At 38.2% G+C, this 24257-nt stretch overlaps 2 protein-coding genes and 1 long non-coding RNA gene across 3 annotated transcripts in view; 1 reads left to right on the forward strand and 2 right to left on the reverse strand.

Annotated features, from left to right (window-relative positions):
- Positions 1 to 1315: 1315 nt before the first annotated feature.
- Positions 1316 to 6002, reverse strand: LOC121948644 (uncharacterized). Its single transcript, XM_088091279.1, has 4 exons — positions 5706 to 6002; positions 3984 to 4462; positions 3737 to 3884; positions 1316 to 2867 (listed from the first exon to the last, which is right to left on the reverse strand). Exons 1-4 carry the CDS (start codon positions 5973 to 5975, stop codon positions 2298 to 2300), a joined length of 1467 nt encoding a protein of 488 aa, XP_087947405.1. The 5' UTR covers positions 5976 to 6002; the 3' UTR covers positions 1316 to 2297.
- Positions 5516 to 24257, forward strand: part of LOC148190249 (uncharacterized) — a 32338-nt gene continuing 13596 nt past the window's right edge. Inside the window, exons 1-2 of the long non-coding RNA XR_015779675.1 lie at positions 5516 to 5738; positions 5984 to 6071. This is a non-coding gene — a long non-coding RNA (uncharacterized LOC148190249). The remainder of the gene's footprint in view (positions 5739 to 5983; positions 6072 to 24257) is intronic.
- LOC121948655 (immunoglobulin-like and fibronectin type III domain-containing protein 1) lies at positions 8640 to 22580 on the reverse strand (the record flags this gene model as incomplete). The annotated part of the gene is made up of 23 exons (XM_088071928.1): positions 8640 to 8834; positions 8941 to 9267; positions 11344 to 11640; positions 11771 to 11963; positions 12059 to 12144; positions 13455 to 13763; positions 13922 to 14050; positions 14157 to 14333; positions 15263 to 15562; positions 15673 to 15966; positions 16062 to 16203; positions 16363 to 16487; positions 17533 to 17718; positions 17791 to 17946; positions 18082 to 18354; positions 18484 to 18646; positions 18722 to 18835; positions 19888 to 20083; positions 20181 to 20217; positions 21259 to 21285; positions 21873 to 21972; positions 22219 to 22358; positions 22454 to 22580. Coding segments are annotated over 23 exons (3903 nt in total), but the record flags the coding sequence as incomplete, so codon positions are not given.

Below are 24257 nucleotides of genomic sequence, written 5' to 3' on the forward strand. Positions count from 1 at the left end.
AAAAACAAACATGGACAAACATGATGCTGTTTATTTTCTAACCCATATTTTCAGCTAAACATGTAGCTCCTGTATGTTCAAGTAAAATTTAAGCATGTTATCATTTTAAAGATAGTTTTGAGATTAAATGTATACTATGCAGGAATTGTCAGTTATAAGTATAAGTGAAAGACAGCAAGCTTTGTCCACTTGGCATTTTGGCGTTTTGTCTCGCTTTAATCCACAATTTTCATATCTTCCTCTTGGATGCCTGCTGCTGACAGTCTGACACCTGGTCAGACCTCATCTGAGTGTCGGTCCTCCAAAAGGTGGCAAAATAAGAAGGAAATAAGAAACTAAAGGCAGAGGACAGATAATTGTTGAGAGGGATTACTTCTATATAAGTCTATACGTTGTCTTTTTTCTTTTTTTTTTGAAAACCCTGCATATCATATATTTAACATTTAACAGTTAAACATCCCAAGAGCTTTTGCCTCATGACGCCTGAAAACTTTTCAGCATTAAACATGCGTGTCAGCTCGTTTTCATTCGGCCTTCATGCTCCCCTTCTATTGCGCAGAGAAACTAATGTAATTAATCACCGCAAGAATTTATTTGAAAAAAGAAATCACCACCAACAAGTCAGCTGGTCTCCGGGCAGAGCTGCCATACTTGAGTGTTTATTCACAAAATGCAACCTTCACCCTTTGAAACCTGAGCAACTTGGCTTGATTTCTTTCAAAAACAAGGAAGGCAATAAGCACCTTAAGAAGAAAAAAAAGTACAAAGTTAGTATTTTAAAATAATAATAAAAAAAGAAAAGAAAATTGCCTGAAAACTGAAAAAAAATAAGATGAGGTTAAAAAAAAGGCAAAAAAAACTTTCTAAAAATTTAGACAAAAATTAAAGTTAATATAGAAAAAAGCCAAATAAATGACCAGTAAATAAATGACCAGTGAAAGATGCTTAAGAAACAATAATATTTCTGTAACATAATTTTAAATACATAATTGTGAATACAGTTGGATTGTGATTTTCCCCTAGCTTTTTTTTCAAAACAGTATTTTCTAAATCTAATTATTTCCAGCAGTTTGCAGGACATTTCTTGTCATATTTCTATATGCCTTTTTCCTCATGTTTTTAAAAGAAATCAAACCAATTTGTTCACACATTATAAAAGGCATCTGAACCCAACACAAGAAAATTAATATCCAGCTTTCAAAGGGTTAACATGTGGTCACTGTTGCCTCTCAGTCAGTGAGAGATCAGACAGGATGTCACAGAGAGGTAACTGCAGTCTACACAACACCAGCAGGCTAATGCATGGAGCCACATATAGAATTCCCCTTTTATTTGTCTTATAACCAAGATAAAAATCAAGAGCCACTCACAGATTTACTCCTTTAGGACATGAAAGTTTTTTGTGCCTCTCACATTTGTTGATTATTCTTCATCATTGTGTTAGTTATCAGGCACCACCTGCTGGCAGAAAATAACACTTTAACCTTTTCACAAAGAGCTTCGTGACAAGAGAACAGCATGTACCAGTGAAATCGTATGAACCCCCATGTGCAGCATGTGCACTTGTACCATAAATAACTTCACGGAGGGAGGCAGCACATGTGTACTTGTGTTAAATTACAAGCTAGAAGAACACTCACATTTATGTTCTCATTCACATTATAAAAAACAATTGGCATTTATACACTCATACTTCAATCTCATTGTATGTAAATGAGAAAAATGCAGTGGATTTCATTTTAAAAAGTTTTTGAAAATGTTTTTTTTGTTACTCAATTCTACAACAGAGTGATGGTAAATTTGTTGGAATTATTTGGTATAAATCATGTCATTTCCAAAAACACTTAACTCTCATTAACCTGCTGCTTTAACAGATATTGTACAGATATTTTGAAGTCTGACCAAGGATCCATTTTTTTGTGTGAATTTCCTTTTTTTCTTCCAGTTCTTCCCAAGTTTATGTTTCATTTGACTAAGAACAAGACTTAAATTTATAACATTTAAGTAATGTTCTAATGAGAACATGTATGTCGAGGAGAAGTAAAACCCTAAAAAAAAGTCACTGAAATTAGGTATTTATCAAATTTCTATAAAATTCTTTATATTTTTCAGTGATGGACGGCTCACCTGACATAATCTGTGAATCAGGCAACCACACCCAAGTAGAATAAAACAAATATAACAAATAATTTAGCGTGTAAAAATGGTTCCCATTCATCTCAATAAGACTTAAAAATCACAGTCTTGTGAACTAATGATTTACAAGTGTTCAACCTTCTGGAGCATTTCAAGTAAAACTACCCGTCGTCCTCACTTTCGTCCATGATGACCTCACTGTCCAATTCAGCTGACTCTGCCTCCACAGTCTCCTCCCTTTCCACAACTTCTTCAGAGTCCTCCTCGTCCCTCTCCTCTTCTACACTCTCCTCTGTATCCTCCTCCTCTGCAGCAGCCTCCTGCTCCTCACTCGGGTCTGTCATTTCCTCGTCTTCTTGCTCTTCTTCTTCTTCCTCTTCTGTAGTTTCTTCTTCATCCTGCTCTTCTGTAATGACCCTTTCTACTTCATGTTCCAGTGGCTGTTTTTCCTCCTCCTCCTCCTCCTCCTCCTCCTCTTCCTCCTCCTCGTCCTCCTCCTCTTCCTCCTCCTCTTCCTCGTCCTCGTCCTCTTCCTCGTCCTCTTCCGCCTCGTTGTTCTCCTCCTCCTCTCCTGCTTCATCTTCTGCATCCTGTTGCTCATCTTCTTCGTCAGTGTCGTCTAGCTCCTGCTGCACCTCAGCAGCATCCTGTGCTGTAGCAGAAATTAACTCTTCTGCTGCTGAACCCTCCTCATTTGACTGTTTCACTGTCCGAAGAAGAGAATTCGCCAACTAGGACAGATACAGACGGATAAACAGATTTATTATTCATCTTCTTAGAATTCAACAGTTGCAACATGAAAAACTAGAATTACCGTGTCGCCCTCGTATGCTCCCGTGCACCAGTCAAGTGCGTGGCGGCATACAAAGGCTGTTTGTGCCAAGTTTGATTTTCTTTAGATTTCTGATCTCCTTGTTCCTTACTCTACTTCTCGACCACTCTGATCCTCAAATCTTGGTCTCTTATCCAACCCCGGCTCCGACTCCAAAACAAAAGGTGATCGTGTATTTGCTGTTTTAGCCCCGACCCTCTGGAACAATCTTCCCCAGTCCATCAGATTTGCTGAGTCTTTGGACCATTTTAAACATCTGCTAAAAACCCAGCTTTGTAGGCAACTCTATGTTTGATGTTTTTTATTGTTCGTTTTGGTTTTGTTTGTCTCTCATTGTACTGAGTTCCAGATTGTAATTTGTTGAAACCTGATGAATTCATTAATTCACTCATTTATTTTAAGTGTGTGTTCATGTGTTTGTGAAGCACTTTGTAAATGCATGTTTTAAAAAGTGCTATATAGATAAAGCTTTACTTACTTAATTACTTCTTGAGATATATTGATCTAAAGAATAAGAAAGATGAGGTCACAGTGACCTTGACCCTTGGACCACCAAAATCTAATCACTTCATACTTCAGTCCAAGTGGACGTTTGTGCCAAATTTGAAGTAATTCCCTCAAAGCATGCTCGTGTTTACAAGAATGGAAAAACAGACAACCTGAAAACATAATGCTACAGCCATGGCTATTGGTGGTGCGAAGACATAAAAACCTCAAATTGATCAGGTATTAGACAGAAAAGTCAAAGTATAAGTAGCAGGGTTTCACCTGGGTGTGAAAAGTCTGCAGCTGAGCCATGACGCTGCTGCGGAGGGTCTGTGAGGTGGAAAACTGCTCATCCAGAGTCGTCTGCACTGAGCTGAGCATATCCTCTAGCGCCTGTGCATGCATGGCCTGCTTAGCTTCATAAAGCTCCCTGAAACACAAACACACAGACAGATATTAAAATGTCTCTGGAAGTCAGCAAAACATTGTTTGACCATGCAGATAAACTGTGAAGTGAAAGTGAGCTCACCTTATTGCAGCCATCTCCTGGTCGGTTGTAAGAAGTGCAACATCATGAAGATTCATTGACTCTTTCAGATCATTCAGCTCCAAGGTTTGTCCTGCTAACTGTGCTTTAAGAGCCTCCAGTGATGCAACCTGCTCATCAATTTTGGAGTGTCCACTGGTCACGGCAGTGGTCAGCCGAGCCACGTTTTCGACCAGGGCTGAGCTGGAGCTCAGAGCAGCCACTACGCTCTCCTTCAGGGCTGCGAAGTCTTCACTTTGGCTCTTGAACAAAGCCTGGAGAGTTTTGACGGACGGGACGACCTGCCTTATCTCATTCAACCTGGTGTCCATCTCATCATGGAGGGCCTGCAGCTGCGAGTAGTGGCCATAGTTTTTTAACTTCTCTGACGTGGCCAGGGCGACCTCTGCTTTTTCCTGAGCCTGTTTCTGGGCCTCCTCCAGGGCAATGAGCCTCTCCTCCACACCCAAACCTGTGTCAATCTAAAGAGCGAGAGAAAAGTATATCTGTGTGATTTGACTTCAGCTCAAACATCTGAAATCTGTTCTTGTTATTGATGTTTGTCAGATGTAGTTAATTCTTCTGTATCCGGTAGGGTTGTGCGATCTGAAAATCTATTGGCTATATTGGCCTCCATTAATTTGTCAGTGATTTTTAATAACCTATTCATACTATTTATACTGTGGTAACAATACTTTTCATATCTCTGGGAGTATAAGGCCAGTGTTTCCTCTTTTGCAGCATTTAAAAAAAAAAACTGCATCTATGCGCACATTTTGGTGGAAACATTTTTTTGTCCAGAGACCCTTTGAAACTCCCTCCAGGTCCACTGGGGATCCTGCTCTTTGTGAACTATTGTATTAAGCCAAATCACTGCAGCATACTGGATTTTTAAAAATGCATTTTGCAGTGTTTTACATCAGTTTGATGGGGTGCCTTTATGTGTCTGATGTTTCATTTCCTAGATTGGCAAAACAGATATATCAACTGGTTTTCAGTTGATTCTTGTCGATTTTATATATATATATAATATATATATATATATATATATATATATATATATATATATATATATATATATTTTTTTTTTTTGTTGATATCATGATATCGCTAATTTGATGCAAAATGTTGTCCCATTATAGAGAAACTGGTAGTTACTGCTGATAATGATGAAGAATAAGGAGCAGTAGGGACTGTGGATGTCACTGAAACGTGACCACGCGGCTGATCTGAGCAGAGTCTTGCTAAAAATAACAACAGGTGCTGCTGTCAGTGTCAAGCCCGCCATGCTAAAATGCCTTAAAGCTGTAGCTTTTCAAAATAATGTTACTGACCACCACTTTCTGTCATATTACGAATAGCACTCCAAGTAGGACTCCAACCCCAAATAACTGAAAGAGTACTTACTATGTACATTCTCATTTGTGTATTCAATTGATCAGATATACGTCCATAGTTCATGAACGAGAAATTCAATCATTTTATTTTGAAGGCATATCACCAACTTCCGGTACTTTAGGCGCGCTTAAGCTAGTTCAGCAGCTGTTGCCAGATTGAAGTTGGCGGATTGCTGTCCACTCTAAAACGCCAAAATTGCATCAAAGTAAACAGGTTTTCGATTTCACGCTGGTACAAGATAAAACAAAATGAATCAGAAATGTTTGTATCACACATAAAGTGACTCGCCAAGCAGAGAAACACGGTTGAGAAAGTTAGCTAACTCACCTGTGCGTCCCTCGTCACCATCACCTGCTGGAGGTTTGTGATTCTCTTCTGCATTGTTGTAAAAGACTCTGACAGTTCGTCGAGGCTGTACTGCTGTTGCACACAAAACCACCCCATTAAAGACGCCCCCACTGCGAAGATTATGATGAATAACAAGGCTAGAGTAACGTTTGGGTGGGAGTTTATCCTCTTTTTGGACTGTGATACTGTTGACTCCAATAAAATGGACGTGTCCTCTTCTTGGGGCTTCTTTGACTTGCGTTTTGCCATTGCTGCAGGAGAGGAGGACTGGACGGGCTTCAGGAGCTGTGTGTCTGCAGGGAAACGGATCCAGCAAAGTGTGGCTCCTCGTCCGGATTTGCAAAGGTATCACGTTGTCTATTCTGTTAGACCCTTTGACCTAGTCATTCATTGGACCCCCATAATACTCACAGCAACTGCAGGGTGGGGGGCGGGACAGCATGTTATGTAACAGCAGGGGTGGGAGAGGAGCTCAGATCTACTACTTAAGTATAATAACACAGTGTAAAAACACTTCCAGAGATGCAAAACTACTGCATTCATAACTTCAATTATGTAAAAGTTGAATAACCCTCATGCAACTATTGGTACTTTTTTGGGATCATTATGGCTGTGTCAATGCATATTGCATACATCTTGGCAAAGGTATTTATTTTGTTTTTCTCCTTTAGATTTCAGCCTCAGTTCGTAAATTATGTCTATAATACGCTGTAGAAATGGAAAACTCCCTCATAGCACTATTGGTACATTTTTTTGTACCATTAAAACTACTTTTTTAATCCTACTGTCATTTCAGTATAAAGCATGCATCCCATAATATCAGTCTTTCACTCTGAATTTTTGTAAATTTTACTATTTTTTACCAGATTGGGCTATTGACCTGCATTTTTTAAAATCTTTAAAATGAATGCATATTTGGTAGTTATTATCAGGACTGATGTTGGTTGATAAATGTAATGCAGTGAAAGTTGGAAAAAAATATTGATGTGTAGTATTTTATTGCACTTTTTTGACAGGGTACAATTTTGAGTTCCAGACATGTTAAGAGTGAAGTCTTTTCTTAAAACTGACATAACAAAAAAAATATTAATGCAAAAAATCTGTATTGTCACTAATCAGTGACCTATCTGAGACTGTGATAATCATCAACAACAAAAAATATTATTAAGTATATGGAAAATAGCCATTTTTTAGTATTTTTTAATTAAAAAAAACAGTGGCATCATGTAAACATTTGGTATTTAAGGGGTTAAAATCTTGAAAATGAATAAGTATTTGGTAGTTATTATCAGGACTGATGTTGGTTGACAAATGTAATGCAGTGCAAGTTCAAATATTTATATGTAGTATTTTTATGGCACTTTTTAACAGGGTTCATTTTTTTGTACCAAATGTGTAATTAGTCAGAAAATTGAAACAGTGCATGAGGGTTAATATTAGCAACAAAGTTAAATAAATTATTTCTGACTGTCCAAATGTAAAGTCAATATTACCATATCTAGCTGTTCCTGTTGTGGCCAAGTTTAACTATAATAATAAGAATAATTATAATAATAAGAAGAAAAGCAATAATAACAGAAAGTACTTACATAGTGCTTTTCTAGGTACTCAAAGATGCTTTACATGAAATGCAAAAAAAAAAACAAATACAAATTTAAAATAGAGAATACAAAATGCAGTATAGTATGTGCGGATGTGCTGTTTAGTTGAGTTAATGCATCATATTTCACTTTTATTCCACTCATGGAAACAGACAGTTTATACGTTATTTTCTACATTATATTCCATGATTGAAAATTGGTAGGGAGAAGAAAATCTTATTTTTACCAGCCCCTTTCTCAAAAATAAATCAACAAATAAAAATAGATGTACTGTCCGCCAGTTAGTTAGCAGTCAGTACTTATAGAAAAATAAGAGAAAAACAAAGAATCTAAAGCCATACCCCCCAGAAAAAGCATCACCTGACAACTTCATATTGTCTGATTATTTTCTCAGGATTATAGGTCCGTATTTTTGAACTCACAGATAGTTATATTTGATGAGCTTATAGGTTTATGCATGAAATGAACAGTATGGTGCAAAGTCTTAGGTTGCCTTAAACTTTGTTAATTTAGCAAATTTATAATCATCGATCATAGTTATTTCTCAGTAGTCTCTTATCTGATCAGAACGTACAGGAAATATGTACAGTATAAAAAACACAAATTTATCAGAATAAAAGTACATCAGCAAGTTGCAAGTACTTGGTGTGACCTCCCTTCCCACTTAGCAAGTACCTCAAAATTGTACTCGTGTTAAACATTTGGGTTTGTTCGTTAACTTACCCCTCACTTCTCGTGCCACTTCTTCTTCATTGAGCAAGACTTCCCACAATTTTTTAGCAGTTGCTTTCAAACCAGTTCAGCTGATGGAAAAGCGTGAAACTGTCGTCAGGTGTATCGTGTTCATGTGCACTGGGTCTGACTGTAGTGCAGACGGCGAGTCAGATCATTTCACAGTACTTTCCTTTAATGCAGCGTGTTTGCTGTCAGTATTCACCCTTCAAAGCTCAAGTCTGCCTTTTTTTAATGGTGAAATGTGACGCAGCTTAAGTGTGATTTTAACATAGATAGTGGAGAACAAAACATACAGACATCAGTCAGGCAGCAGTGCAGCCTCTTTGATTAAATCAGACTTTACAGAAATATGCAGCCCTGCTCTTAATCTAGTGTAACACAGTGTTTGTGTGTTACATGCATGTGTGGATGCATGATACAAACAAAACAGCTGATAAAAAATAATCCCGTAGTGCTACCAGTGGTCACTTAATTCGACAGGCTTTCCTCTATGTATAGAGTTTACTGTTGAAAATCATTGGATAGCAGAAAAAAAACTAAAAAAACAGAAAACATCTTCAGTAAACAGAAACAGTGGTGAAATATCTTCAAAGTTTAATAGTACAGAATGTAATATTACTGCGCATGTTTTTTGGAGATTTCTAAAATAAAGTACATCACTCTAGCAGGATATGGAATAACCTCAAATGAATATGAATTGTCACTAAATTTAGTGTAATTTGTTTTGAAACACATTAGTCGGTTCAGCTTCGGTCTGCAGCGCTTCTTCACTCTGTAAAGGAACATTTTGTTACACTCAGTTTTACTTTGATACTGTGCACTCAGCTTCTTCATGTGAAAATGTACTATCCCTCACTTGTGTGTATAAGTGTTAATACCTCTGACATTCAGCGTCATAGACGACTCGGCTGTCCCCAGTTTGTTCTCGGAGACGACTTTGTACTCGCCGTTGTCTCTGGGTCCGACTCTCAGGATGAGCAAGGAGCAGACTCCACATACGTTGGTGATGTGGTAGTTGGTGTTTGTGTTCAGGCTGATATTGTTGCGGTACCATGTCACACGTGGAGCTGGATCGCCTTTAACTGCGCAGCTCATGTTGCACTCGTAACCCTGCGGCGCTGTGCGCATCTTGAGGGGAACGATGAACGATGGAGGTGACTGGAAGTTGAGGGATTTTGCCTCTGGCATGTTTACCTTGAACTTTCCTGAAACACATACATGCGTAAAGTTTAGCGTTTTACAGCATCGTGAGAGTTGAGTTTGCACGAGTGGCCTTGTAAGATTTTCCGATGTTATTTTAGAAAATGTATTATTCTGTTGAGAGTCAAAGTCCTGACATCACGTCCAGGCCAGCCGCTCTCTTCTTTAGTGTTTCTTTTTGGTCCCTTTGAGGGGGATTATCAAGAGAAATGAATATCTATCACAACGCCTGCTATAATAATTTGAACCATTTTTGATTTATGAAAAGTGTAATAAATAATTTATGTAATGGCACTCAAACCACCACAGGTCACTAAAGTAAAAGCGCGAGTACTGTGCGTCAGCTTTTTCTCCTTTATCAATCATATCCGTCTGTGCTTCAGGGTGTTAACACACGTTTCATCGTGTTTTCTTGCTCGCCGTTGTCTGCCTGGTGCTGCACTGCTAGCTCTGAATGTTTAGGAGGGAAATGGAGACACAGAAGTGCCGTGGGAATTTCCAAATTAGGCGTGTCTTAAAGATGGCAATATGTATCAGTGTTTTCTCTGTGTAACTGATCATTTTAGACTGTTGATCACTGAATTGACATATTGATCTAGATTGATTTATGGTTACTCCCCATGTCAGCTTTCCAACTTATTAGTCTCTATCGCCTAAAAAGCGTCAGTTCAATCCTCCCTGTTCTGTCTCTTTGCCTGCGTCCCAAAGTTTAGTCAATCATCAGGGATGACATTTCACCCGGTTTTTGGGAAATGGTGTTTGTTTAAGGATTCCAAAAACAGTTTTAAATATATCTTACTTAAGTTAAGTCGGACGCACAGTTTATTTTTGGGGTTGACTGATATTTGTTTCTAAGGGCTGATACAGATTAAAATTACTGGTACTTAATGACACCAATATTTGAAACTGATATGCATTTACAATAAAAATAAAAATATTTATGTCCAAATTTAGAATTTAGATTATAACAAACTCCAACACAAAACTTTGTTTAAATGCTTTTAGCAAATATTTAATCAAAACTGAAACTTTCAGCATCATATACAGCAAATTCCCTGCAACTTTTTAATGAAGTCATATGACTTTTTATGGTCATATTACTATTTTTTTATAAAGTTCTGTGAAAATTTGAACAAAAAAATGAACAAATAAAAATAGCTCCCATGGGTTTTACAAAGTAAAAGTTCCTCACTTGGTTTGCATGTATTGTAGACTGCTTTCTCTGGTGTTGGTTGAATGTAATACACACACGCCATTAATAAATCTTATCAGTGTTGGTTAAAATAAAACGCAGATACAGATAATGTTCTGCCAAATATCGTCCCTGATAATCGGCCACACCCATAATCTGTTGACCCCTAGTTTACTGAAATTGCTCAGTTTGTGAAAACTGCTGTTTAATATTGTCTGTGTCTCTGCAGGGAAATGCAGGATACAACATGGCTCATTGTAGAGACTGAAATTTGCACCCAGAATATCTCTGCCTCTGCTGCTTCAATTTAGACTATTTCTTTTTTTGATTCTTTTGTCCGTCAGCCAACTTAGTGAAATACTGTTGCCGTTGTAACCTTTTAACAGTTGGACCAACCTTGTCAAGATATACAGAGCGAACTGCACAACATACCTTAAGTGGTGAGCACGATTTTGTTTTAGGGTATAATTTTAGTAACATTGAAAATGTCGGTGTAGCTCTGAATGAGACCTTATTACTCCTGGAAGAGAGCCCAGAAGCACAGCAATTCTGTTCTAAATGGTGGTTAAATTCACAAAGAAGTTAAAAGTTTGTATTCGAACAGAGTCGGAGGAGACATTCAAGTTTTAAAATCCTCTGAAAATCCCTCCGTTTATAGGGTGGGGGTCTTACAGTATTTAAACGAGGAGTCCTGACATCTGGTTTAGTGAGAGGTGGTTTTAAATCTGAGAATAGATGTAGAATACTGAGGCAGCTTTTGCATGAAAATAAATCTGTACTTCAGCACTTACCACAACTGAGTGAAGTGTACAGGAAAATGTAATAGTTTATAGCGTAGTTTTTATAGTTGACAATAGTTTTGAGTTGTGATTGAAGTGGAGGCACAAACCTTTTTCCTTTGTGGTTCCAAAAACAGGCGATTCAGAAGGTGCTGAAGGGCCCATGTCATTTTTAGCAAACACCCTGAAGTTATATTCACGTCCAGGCAAAATATTCACAACTGTGAACTTGTTGTTGAAGAGGTTGTCTGCCACTGTCCTCCAAGTGCGTTTGAAGGAGTCCCGCTTGGATACCATGTAGTGTAGTCTGTCGTCCCTCTTCTCATCTGGAGAGGGCGTCCAGGACAGAGTCACTGTTCCCGGGGTGTTCTGATCCAGCTCCACTGGACCCGGAGGCCTGGGATCATCTACAACCAGATATAGAGGCACAGAGATACGGAGATCTGAAAGTGTATCTTTCTATGTCACAAACAGCACTCTCCATTGACAGTATCCGGGTCCGTCTCTCAGTTCATGGCGATTCACACTTGGATTCACCTGTAACTCTGATTTCAACATTGAAGCTGTCCTGGCCGACAATGTTCTTGACAGTAATGGTGTAGATGCCGCTGTCAGACCGCTCAGATGTCGGGATCAACAGCTGAGAGCCTTTATCAGAGTTGGTAATAGTTACATGTTTGGCCAGTGGAGTAGCATCTTTTAGCCAAATGATCTCTGGCATGGGCGACGCCTGTGAGCAATAACAAAGATGTCACATTAGTTTGTGAATTAAATAAAAAACATTTTCAGATGAACCGATTAGGAGGAAAGCTCCTGGCCCAGTACCTCAAAGTTGATGTTCAGACGGACTGTGTTTCCAGATTTCACCACCACAAAGGTCTTCATGTTGCGATCTTTAAACTTTGGCTTAACTGTGAGGGTAAAATATATCACAAAAATGTTTAGATTCTTGTATTTATACAATTCAGCAAGTTACCTGGTAATTTTTTATTCTCCTTGAAATTATTATTTTTTTGTTTTACAACACTGTCTAGTATATTATGTAGTATGGATATTGATTATTTTCATTATTTATGATTAATCAATTAATCTTTTAGTCTATAAAATGGAAAACAAATTGTAAAAGATGCTTATTACAATTTTCCAGAATCTTAAAGAATTTCCAGTTCACTTCTTTTGTCCAATCAACAGCCCAAAACTCCAAAAATGCTTCATTTACTTATATAAATGACCAAGAAAAGCAGCAGATTCTCACATATAAGAAGCTGCAAGCACCAAATGTTTGACATTTTTACTTTAAAATGATTGAAACATTTATCCATTATCAAAATGATCATTTTTCTTTCGATCCACGAACCAGTGTATCTACTAATCATTTTAGCTCTATTGATTAGATGAAATGAGAAATCAAAACCTTTGTGAAAATATCTGCCGTGTTTTCTGTTCCTGTAGACATAATTAGAAATGTCTCAGAGTTATATGGAATAAAAACATTTTTAAAAATTGATCACCATCTGCATAAATTCAGGTCCATTTCGGATCCTTTGTTTACTGTAAACTGTTGTTCCACTGTGCTGGGAACACCAGCTGTAAAAAAAAAACAACAAAAAAACAAATACAGCACTGCAATCTGTTACTGGAGCCTGTTTCTATCCCCGAATGTTACAAATGATTGAATCATAAGGTGGCACAGCGAGATAAACAAATACACAGAATCATATCACATATCCACACAGACGGCCGCTATCAGAGAAAGTGTAAAACAGCGCTTCATCTCTGTTACAGAGGAGTTTTGATTTTGTTCCATGCCTGACAATTGCTATGGTTTGTTTAAAGCTTGATTTTGAACTTTAGTATTTTGTTCACGCCGGGCTGTCCAAAATTGTGCTACGACACTTTTCTGTCTTAACAATTCCACACTTCAACTCCAGTATCCATGGATGTGACACAAAATGTCGTGAGACACCGTAAAATCATCATATAAGAAAAACAGAACAGCTGTTCTGCTGGCTGTATTTTCTTGGTTTAGAGCAATGCAGTAATTTTGACAGCTGTAGGGCTATTTTTAGGCAAAGGAGGCTGTGCAGATTTGTGATGGAAAAAAACAAGATATTTGTAGTGACGTCATGCTGGTACTGAATATAACCTGATCAGGACATTTTTATAAATAATGTAGAAGAGTATAAAAACTGTTCTTAATTTGAATTTAAAATGTTCTTACCAGGAGGGGGCATGGCGATGATGTAACTGTCAAAGCCTTGAGGTTCTCCGTCACCGCCATAATTGGTGGCAATCACTCTCACCCAGTAGGACGCCATTGCCTTCAAACCGAGCACGGTGTAGGAAGTCAGAGTAATTGGCATGGCATTACAACGCGTCCATTCAAGGATTTCTATTGGTCTGATCTCCACGTAGTAGCCTTGAGCTTCATCCTCTACCCCTTTAATTTCTTTAGGTTTAGTCCAAGCCAGTGAAAATGTGGTATAATTTGAGGATGTTAACTTGAGGTCTGTGACTTTGCCTGGGGGCTCTGGAATTACAATAACGTGAGGTTATTGGTTCTCATTGCCGTACTTTTATATTAACCAAAGACCTACAGACAGCATTATGTTAAACAGCGTGTTAGTTCACCATGAAGCATGAATTTTCAGAGCAGTGGAAGATAATAATTCAGCATGACGGGCTTACTCATTGGATCTCTTGCGATTACTGTGTCGCATGGAATACTAGGATCTCCAGCACCAGACAGGTTGATAGCAGACACCCTGAATTCATATGCTGCTCCCTCAAAAACATCTTTCACTGCATACTTTGTATCTGTGGAAAAAGGAAGAAATTGTTTTCATACCACTAGCAGTGTGTTATTGATGTTGGTGGATGCGTGACACACACATTCCTACAACTTGTTGTGCGAGTTGTGTACCTGTAATGGGCCCTCCTTGGTTCACAAGGCTCCAGTAATTGGTGCCTTTCTTGTTCTTTTCCAAATTGTATCCCACTATTTTGGTTCCTCCTGTGTCACATGGAGGACACCATGCCAGATTGATGCAGTCTTTTAAGGCACTGACCACTTTAGGTGCTGCTGGTGATCCTGGATAACCTGTGGGTGGAAATATGACATTTTTACTATTCGGTATTATTATGTTATGTTGCTCTGTTTCTTTTTAGTGCCTCCAAAATTAAAACATATGGCACAACTGCAGCACACCGTGATTTATTCACCAAATAAAATTTGATGGATAGCTGAAAGCAGCAAGAGAGCTGAAAAATGTTTGCTGAATAAAGCATGATGTCCTGAGAGAGAGTATTTTAGTTTCAATGAACACACAATGGCCTGCAAAAGGCTGTGTGTTTTCTCGAAGTCAGAGATCAATATTTTATTACATTCACCAGTCAGTGAATGACATTATATTTTCCTGTTATTAATGGCGAAATATTTCTGTGATAAACTGTGAAAAAGTTGGTTGTCAGGCCAGGTAGAAGTGATTAAAACCCCAAAGTGTATGATTTAAACTTTATTATTTCTGGCAACTCCTATGCTGGCCCCACACCACAGTCGTGTTTGATCACAGGTTTTGATGAGATCTCAGGTCCCTTGAATCACCACTCTGTGTAGTATAAATAGCAATTTTGTGATCCTGCATTTTGACTGAACCATCTTTTGTGTCCATTATTGGGATTAAAATATTAAAAAGCAGGTGAATCTGTCATTATGTCTTTTAAAAATGATGTTTTTTTTAAAATCAATTAGGACTTGAAAATCCTCTAATGTGCACCAGACTGTGGTATTATCATAAATTGCAATCTACTATAATAATCCTCCTCTTTTGAACATTTAATGGCCATATACCAGTGTTTTAGTATGATTACGAAAGGATGAAATATTAAATGATCTTAAAATAAATGAAAAGAAATATAATTATTTGCTAGTTTAATCTTATGGTTATTCTCCCTGCTTCACAAGAAGTTCAGAGGTTTTCATCAAAAATAGCTCGCAAAGCCTAAATTAGGCTCCAACGACTGACTTACGTAATACACCAGCTGGTATGTCCTCAGTCTGCAGGTAATCACTGATGCCTTCTGCGTTTTTGGCTCTGATCCGGTAGCAGTATCTCCTTCCAGGGTCCACATCTGAATCTTTGTAACTTGGGTTGTCGCCAGGGATTTCACCCAGATTTGACCATTTATTGCGCCCCACTTGTTGGCGGTCTACGATATAGTGTGTGATTGGGCATCCACCACTGTCTTTCGGGGGCTTCCATTTGAACTCAACAGATGTTACAGCACTTTCCATAATGTCCGCAGGTCCTTGTGGCGGTGTGGGTTTGTCTGTCGAGGAGATGAAAGTAGCTCATCCTAACAGCAGAGAGCATTTATCTCTTACATACACCGTAGTGTGTAACACATGGCAAACTCTGCGTGGCTTATTGTCAACTCACCCAGTACGATCAGTTTTGAAATTGCCTCAATTGTCCCAAATTCATTTTTGATTTTGATTTTGACCTCTCCACTGTCTTTCCTTTGACACTTTAAAAGGCGTAGTTTGCTCTCTGCAGCTGACGTGTCAATCCTGACATTTGCAGCAGGCAAAAGCTCGTCATCGTCCTTGTACCACTGTATAGTCATCGGTTCCCCACCCGAGAACGGCAGCTTCCATTCAGCGTTTTCCCCTGCTTTTATGATGACTGGCTTTGAAAAATTCCCCAGTGCGTCAGTGTCAATTTTTGGTGGATCTTCAGTGTCAGAGAAAAAAAAAAAAAGTTAATCAAAAACCTAAACCATTGTATGCCAAATTATCGTTCGACCTCATTTGATCTTTTATTCTGACCTTGAATATTCAGCGTTGCTTCTGATTTACGGCCTTCAGCTTCAAAGCGGTACTCGGCTGCATCGTCTTTTGTGCAGCAGTCAATTATCAACCTGTGACAGGCTCCGTCTTTGATAATTTTCACCCCATCCCCATCAGTTAGCTTGTCAGATAAAAAGATTCAATGTTCATTAAATAAACATTTAGTTGAATCAAGATATGCAATGCACTGCAATATTTTTGACCAAGGAAAAGGAAGAAACAGTGATGTGCTTGGCAGTAGTCTTATATACTGGTAATTCTTCTTAAATAGTTGACTTACCAGCTTCCCATTTTTATACCAACGTCCCTTCGAGGTCTCATTGCTTAGTTTGCAGCACAGCTCTGCCCGTTCACCAACATTAGCAAGAGTATCTGACAGCCCACTGACGAACTGAACACCACGATCTGCAACGGAGAGAGCAAAGTAAACATAAATTATCAGAATGACGGATGTAACTTCTGGTTAATGTAAGTCTGTATAAGAATGTACCATTTCTCCATGTAAATAAATAGAAGGCTATAGAGTAAACAGAGCAAACAAAGGCAGAGATAATGCAGAAAGCACATGATCATGCAGTTTTATATTTCTCAGCAAAAGCAAATCAGGGGCAGTGAAGCCCAGAACATGCCTGCTCTGAGGAGCTGTCACACTGTCGCTTTACTTGTTGACAGTGTGTCTCTCTCTAGTGGTCGACATACAGCACTGCAGTAGAGGTTACATAATAATAATAATAATAATAATAATAATAATAATAATAATAATAATGATAAAAATACTAATAACAACTACAATAATAATTCAGTTAAACAGTTTATAAATAATCATTTTACGAAGACCTTAAAAACTGTACCTAATTGTCTACTGAATTTTACTGTAATTGCAAATTTGTTGTTTGACAGTTAATGGTTTGTGTGATGACCCGTAATGGGTCATTTTCTGCCACTGATTTCTTCTTACAGTTACGTGTTATTGGAAAACCCATTAGTGCGGAAACTATTTTGATTATAACCTAGAATTTAAATGTCACGTTAGACTACCGATTTCCAAAGTTCAGCCAGAATGGTCAGACCTAGAATTTGAAGCACATTTATTTAACTGTTACACTTTCCAAATCCATAGATCCGACCTTTGCCGTCTCCACAAAGAACAATCTAAAGAAGATTTTCTTAATTTATTGTCCGAAATTATCTTACACTCGGATTGGCCCACACTTTAATTTATTTCTTCCTTTATCTTCCTTACAACTGTACGTTTATCTCCTATGATACTCTAGATACTGTCAAGAGTCTGAGACACTTGACAATTTGGACCCAGATAGCAAAACTGACAACACACAGTGTGCAGTAGCAGAAACACATCACTATAACTACAATTTAAAGTATGATTTTATAAAAATCTCTGCAGTGCAATAACAAATTATTAACACTTCACACAATGCAAAGATTTTACCTATAACCGTATCAGGAACCAAAGGGCCATCGCGTACTCGCTTCTTTTTCTTATCTGCATTATCGTCATCTTTATTTCCATCATCTCCATCCATCAGGAGGTTCTTATTCTTGCCGTCTCCATCACCTTTGTCTCCATCACCTTTGTCTCCATCACCTTTGTCTCCGTCACCTTTGACTCCATCACCTTTGTCTCCATCACCTTTGTCTCCATCACCTTTGTCTCCATCAGTCTTACCACCAGAACCATCTCCTCCACCCCCCAGTGCAGCGTCCTTCTCAGCCTGTGCTCGTCTGGCTGCGTCCAAATTGTCTTTCTCTTTTTGTAGCTTGGCCTGCTGTTCCAACGCTAGTTTGATCAGGTCATCTTGATCCCCACTTTGAGTGCCCCTGCGGCCTTTACCGTTCGGATCAGCTGAATTTCAGTGAACACATACAAGCAGGGAGAATATACAATTAATTTGTGTTGAAACATGTTTTTATACATGCAAGAAATTGCTTATTTAAATGAATGAATGAGTGAGTGAGAAGTGAGAAAAAGAGATCCCACCTTCCACTTTGAGAGAAGCACTGCTGGAAGTTATTCCAGCAATGGCATAATATGCTCCATTATCTGCCATTTTACAGTCTTTAACTTTCAGTGTGTGAATTAGTTTGTCCTCTGAGACAGTGATCTCATATTTGTCCCCATGGTCAAGTGATGAGTCCTGTTTGCACCAGTTAATTCTGTTCAGGGGTTTTGACAAGACGCACTGAAAGACGGCGTCCTCACTTTCAAAGGCTTTCACATCCCTAATCTTGGCTATGAAGTCCACAGCGGGCACTGGGGAGGAGGAAGGGTGGGTTTGGATGAACTGCTGGATTAATTCACTGATGTCTCATTCCTAAATGTGCCTTGAATTGTCAATACAGTTATTGTGGTTTTTTAACAGTTGCAGTGGTTTCACCTTACCTTTAAAGTCAGTTGAAAGGACGTTTGCATCTTCAACGTCAACTTGGTAAAATCCAGCGTCTTCCGGCTGAGGATCTTTAATGCTGAAGATATAATTTGTCCCTGTTTTCTTCAGGCTATGTTTTGAATTTTCGTCGTCGTCGTACGGAACCATTGTCCCATCCTTTTGCGAGACAAACAGATTATTTAGGGTTCATTTTCATCGAAGCAGTCTTGGAATGCATATTAAATAACTCACCTTGTAAAGGTTAATTGCACTATTTGGATCGTGTAGTTTCATGTCGAAGCCAAATTCAGCTCTCCCATTGGGTTTTACTTCTATCTGTTTCACATTTCCCACTTGCTCCACAACCTACAGATAAAAGAGACAAAATGTACAGATGTTGCTCTGAATTTCACTTCCGAAGACATGAAACGTTAACGTTAAGGCCTTGAGCAGAGTCTGGATGTTTACTTTTCACGACGCACTCGGCTAGTTTTACCTGAGGCGAAAAGTCATTAAAATTCCTTTTCTTTTCGTGAGAAATACTATTAGAGAGTAATTTAACACCCCCTGAAAATGCTGTTTTTCAGACCTCCAGCGGTGTCACTTCTCACCTTGCTGCTGTGAGGTACAAGTGTACTGTGCTGTACTCTTTGACATCACTTCTGCGTGTCATTACAGCCGCAAAGAAGCACACTTCTGACCACACAGAGATGAAGCAGACTTAAAACTTTCAACCACAGAGGGCAGTGAAACAATAGTCTACAGACTGGTGTTGAGTTACTCTTTAAATCAGCCCAAAAACAATTAAACTTAAAGTCAGTGTAAAGTGAATTCACAGATTTGTTTCAAAACAAATAAATGTTGGAAACTGATTGTTGAAAACATGTTACAGACACTTTACTTATAGTACTGAATTGTGAAGATAGTTGACTGTTTTTTCACCATTTCCCTGTTTTAAGATTTTTTGGGCGGGCCTAAAACCATAGCTCGATGATGCACTGGAGCTATACTCAGCATAACCCCGCCCCTGACAAAGTCGCAGTATAAAAACAAGAAGCATCTTGGCATAGTCCCGCAGTTGGGCGTGGCCTCGGCGCCTCGAGCAGGCACGCCCCCGGTGTTTCAGATCAGAGAACACTGTGCATTTTTTCATGATTTTTTTTGGTTATTCAAATTTGGTCAGGTGTTTAATTACACATCTTTCTGTGATGTGACAAACTCAGAACACATTTTAATTATCACTTTACACTGACTTTAAACTATTTTTTTATCCCAGTAAAAACATTTACATCACATGTTTTAAACTTTAACAGCTTAAAATGCATGTTGGGTTAATAATGATTGTGCCGAGATGCAGGTTTATAATACATGATCCCGAATTAATGTGCAGTTGTTCCATACTGCACACGGTACAGTACCTTTGCCTGCTCATCTTCTCTTTCCTTTTTCATCTGGTTGAGTCTCTTCAGCATCCAGCGAAAGTCAGTAACACCAAACTCAAAACAGATTCTTTCATAGTCCGTCTTTGGTGCGCTGATGAGCAGTTCCCAGAGTTTAGGATCAATTTCTCCCTCTTTTTGTGGTGGGAGTTGTTTTTTTCTGGTGACAACAACACTGAAAAGAGAGGAACAGAGTAAAATGTATTTGGAAATCTACAGCAGTTAAAAACAAATAAACAAAAAACACAACATTTTACTTTCACCTAACTCACGTTTTCTTAAGCATTTTTCTGAAATCCTGTCCATTTGCTGAAAGAGAATGAGAAATGATTTTTTTTTAATGGCAAATAGTTCCAATATCATATTTTTTCACTCTCTATACATGCTTCTCTCTAACCATTAAAATGCTAAAAAAAAACCCACATTGGATTAAATGAATTTGTACATATTTAAATCCATAGGGTCTTGCTCTGCAATTGCGGTGACTCTGAATACAGTATGCACGAATCTGGTGAAAGACAAGTTTCCATTACTGCAGTGACATCTCCCTCCTGCACGCATTTGAATGCAAACTGTACTGAGAATTGTACAATTTTCTACTTCTACCTTTACTTTCTGTGCAATGTGTCTTTTGAAAACAATGTCTAGGAGTTTGGGAAGAACCTGTGCAGTTCTCAGCTGCTCCAATAGTATTGGCAAAGTTCAACTTTAAAAAAAACTGGATGCAAAATACACACGTCTTTACTTTAAAGAGTGCCCCCGTCTGAGACCAAACCGTCTACAGATCCTCTAAGTTGGCATTTTGTTGCCCATCAGATGCCAGGTGATTGATGAAATAATCTTAAATACCTATAAAATGTCATGAATTTGTATTTTTTTTTATTTTCACTAATGTATCTGGTCTGTAATGATCTGATGTAAGTCCTTATTGATTGTGCTAGGCAACGTTAGCTAGTACAGCAACGCTACATTACAGCACTTTATCAGTTTATTTTATGTAATATGTAAATTTGAATAACATTAAGATCACCATTCATATAAAGTGCCTTCATTAGTAACTGGGGGCTTAACATTGTATCTGCACCTGTCGCTGTCAGCAGGCCGCAGTCAGTTGCCGCCGCAGTAATGGCGGCGCCGCTGGATGTCGGAGCACACAAATTTGGTTGCCGGATTCATCTATAGGTCTGAGTGTTTTATCGCCATGTTCAACACACATTGGTTTTATCGCTGCTGAGATCCAAATCCAAATAGGAGAGGAAGACGAACACAATCACAGAGTATCTGATCCTTAAAAAGAAAAGTATGGATCGATTGATGTTAGAGAGAGAAAACTTAATCTCAGTTTCGTACCTTCCGGGGCCTTCTTCTTTACGCCAACTGGAAAAAACATGAAAACAATAGCAAAACAAGAAATCTTAGTCAAAAGCACAACATATTATACTTAAAGCTTACAAGAAACAGATATCCGTGTTTCAGCTGTCTTCAAGCGGCGGTGAGGACGGTGTAGCATTGATGGATGGTGTCAAGAGATTTGCAGGCGTTCTTTAATAAATTTACGTCTTAGTTACGTTAAAAAATGTTGTCTGAGGTTCGCTGGTTTTCAGTGTCACCTCCACCTTCTGTTGATGGTGTTTCCTCTTTAAAGGAACTTAAATGAAGTGCCTCATGTTACAACTGAAGAAAATAATGTGTGGTCTTTGAAAAATAAACAACTATAGGAAAGGTAAACAACCTTTTTTGGAAATAAATCTACAACATTTAGAAACACAATACGTGCACGATGATAGACGGACATTATTTCAACCTTAAATGCCAAGTTTATTTCTTAATATCAATAAAGTCATTTTTAAGTAAAAATCGAAATAATTGTTGGTCAGGTGGGTTGGGGGTTTGAATTACTGGGCACCCCCCTATATAATGGTAGGGGAGTCACTGATATTGTATAGTGCTGATCTGTCTTTTACCTTGACGAATGGTGAGAGTTGCTGTGGCGACAGCCTGTCCGTACTCGTTGGTCGCAAAGCATTTGTAGGTGTCAGCGTCGTCCGGTTTTACATTGAGTATCTGATGAAGGAATTTTATCATTGTTAGAGTTCATCTTTAGTGCTGGATATTAGTTTCTGAGCTTTTTTTAATTAATTGAGCACTATGAAGTATTTTGATTAAAAACACATCAAAGTACTTTAGTACCTGCACCTTTAGTGCATTTAAGAGTTTTTTATTGAAATACAGTACATTCTGAATGCAGATTAGGAGGTGTGGAGTACTGGGGAGTGGATTTTCTCCATTTATTTATATTGGTTTTCTCACCTCAAGAATGTGCTCTTGAGCTCTTGCTTCATATCTGGTGATGTACTTTTTGGGGTCATCGACCTCGCCCTTATTACACCCCCATGTTACAGTTGGTGCGGGATCTCCACTAACCATAGCTTTGAAAAGTCCTTTTTTCCCTGTAAAATTAAAATACATAGAGCCATATAACAGTGATACAGTTATCGATAGTGTTCGGTAATCAAAGTTTTACTTTGCTGGTTTTGTTATTTACCTTCTTGAACGGTCGTAGCCATTGGCTTCCGGGTGAAGTCAGGTATGGACTTTCCCAACGGCAGTTGCTCGACATACTGAGTGATAATAACTCCGGGAACTCTGGACCTTTTCTTGATAGCCACTGTTAAGACCAGAAAATATCAGTAAAAGTCGTGATTGAGGTTGTGAAAACAAATGAAGGCAAAAGATAAGGAATATTATTCATGTTTTGTTCAATAGCTCATGAGCTGTATTTATTATTCACACATGCTGACATAAAAACCAAGGGATTGAATATGGTTAAAAATATTTGTTGAGCTGCAGATATTATCTTCACATTTCTCAGAAGTGACAGTCATTGTCTATGGAGCAGCTCCAGACGTTATACCCTATAACATCACAAATTTGAGTTTTAGCGCTTTAGTTTTTGAATCTGGATAGTCAGTTTCTTTTTTTAAATTCTTTTAGAGCATAGGAATAAAGGAATAAATTGTGTGAATTTTGAAAGTAGGAGAAGTTCCTCTTTAAAAGTAGTAATATTATCTTGAAGATCTATTATAGCCAAGATTTGTGCAAAAAAAAAGCACTACATTAAAAAGTCATTGTCACTTAATGATAATAATAATTATAACTTTATTTGTATAGCACCTTTAAAAACAGTTTGACAGACAAAGCAAAGGCTGGAACTCAGGGAATAATTACATAAAAATCAGCAAACAGAGAACAGAGAAAGGTCTAGAACAGTCAAAGAAAAAGGCAAGAACAAAATGTGTACACAAAGGTCAACAAGAATAAAGAAAATAAGAGGAATAAAAGTGATAAAACAGGCGGCTCTCAAACGGCAGTTTAAGTACTACATGAATAAAGTTTTACAAAATATAAGAATAGATGCAATAAATTATGATGAAAATAATATAAGAAATAATATAAGGAGATGACAGAAGACTTAAAAGGGGCATTTTACACGTTACTAGTGCTTTTACTTTTGGATGCAGTTACGCTAGAATTTCACAAGAGGTCAGTCTCTCCTTTCTCTTTGTCAGCCATCACAGCGGCCATGTCATGGCAGGGCCTGCAATGTCATAAAATGTACCGATGAAATCTATTTTGGAAAAAAAACAACATTTTTTCTCTAAAGGCAAACGTATACATCGCAAAAACACTTAAACCCAGTTAAATTGGTGCTATTTCTTCACTGATATATTCTAATATAAATACCTATGAACTAATATTTTTCTATTAAAAAATAAATCACATTTTGTTCATGACAAATGACATGCATGATGACAAAGTGGAGGTGCCTCAATGTCAACAGTTGTAACACCCTAGGAGCCATTGATGGTTCCCCCCTGCGGTGGTGGGGACAGCAAAAGTGATAGGTGACGCATTTTGTAAGCCTTATTCCTCTCTAGGATTTCAAATGAGGGATGAGTCAGCAGACAACCGTAAGTTCATCCAACAGCTGTTGAAATCAAAAACTCCAACCGGCAGCCTGTAACTCCTTTTTCTGCACCAGTATCGCACCTCGTAATGACTCAGAGCTGCTTCATTCACCCTGGGGCTTGAACCTTTAGCATACTTTACTGCTGCATAGTACAGATAGGCCAAATGGGTAATTACTGTGTGCAGAATCAAATATGTCTCCGAATTATTGTAGTGAAATCAGGTTTTAAGCCATTTGGAGCCATTGCCTTTCAGTAGGATTCATTAAATTTCCCTCAACTGTGCCAGAGTGAACTATATAGATACCAAAACTTAAATCAAATTTACTTTTAGTTAATAAGAAAACAGTGGCTACACATTTCAAAAGGATATTGCAGGAT

The sequence above is a fragment of the Plectropomus leopardus genome, chromosome 2 (genome assembly GCF_026936395.1).
Source record: "Plectropomus leopardus strain MGB_pleo_1.0 chromosome 2, ASM2693639v1, whole genome shotgun sequence".
Taxonomy (NCBI): Eukaryota; Metazoa; Chordata; class Actinopteri; order Perciformes; family Serranidae; genus Plectropomus; species Plectropomus leopardus.

Coding starts and splice junctions, on each gene's coding strand:
- LOC121948644 (XM_088091279.1), bottom strand. CDS start 5,975: ATGGCAAAACGCAAGTCAAAGAAGCCCCAAGAAGAGGACACGTCCATT. Junction 4,463..5,705: donor TGGTGACGAGGGACGCACAG/GTGAGTTAGCTA, acceptor CTCGCTCTTTAG/ATTGACACAGGTTTGGGTGT. Junction 2,868..3,736: donor TGCAGACTTTTCACACCCAG/GTGAAACCCTGC, acceptor TATCTGTCCTAG/TTGGCGAATTCTCTTCTTCG.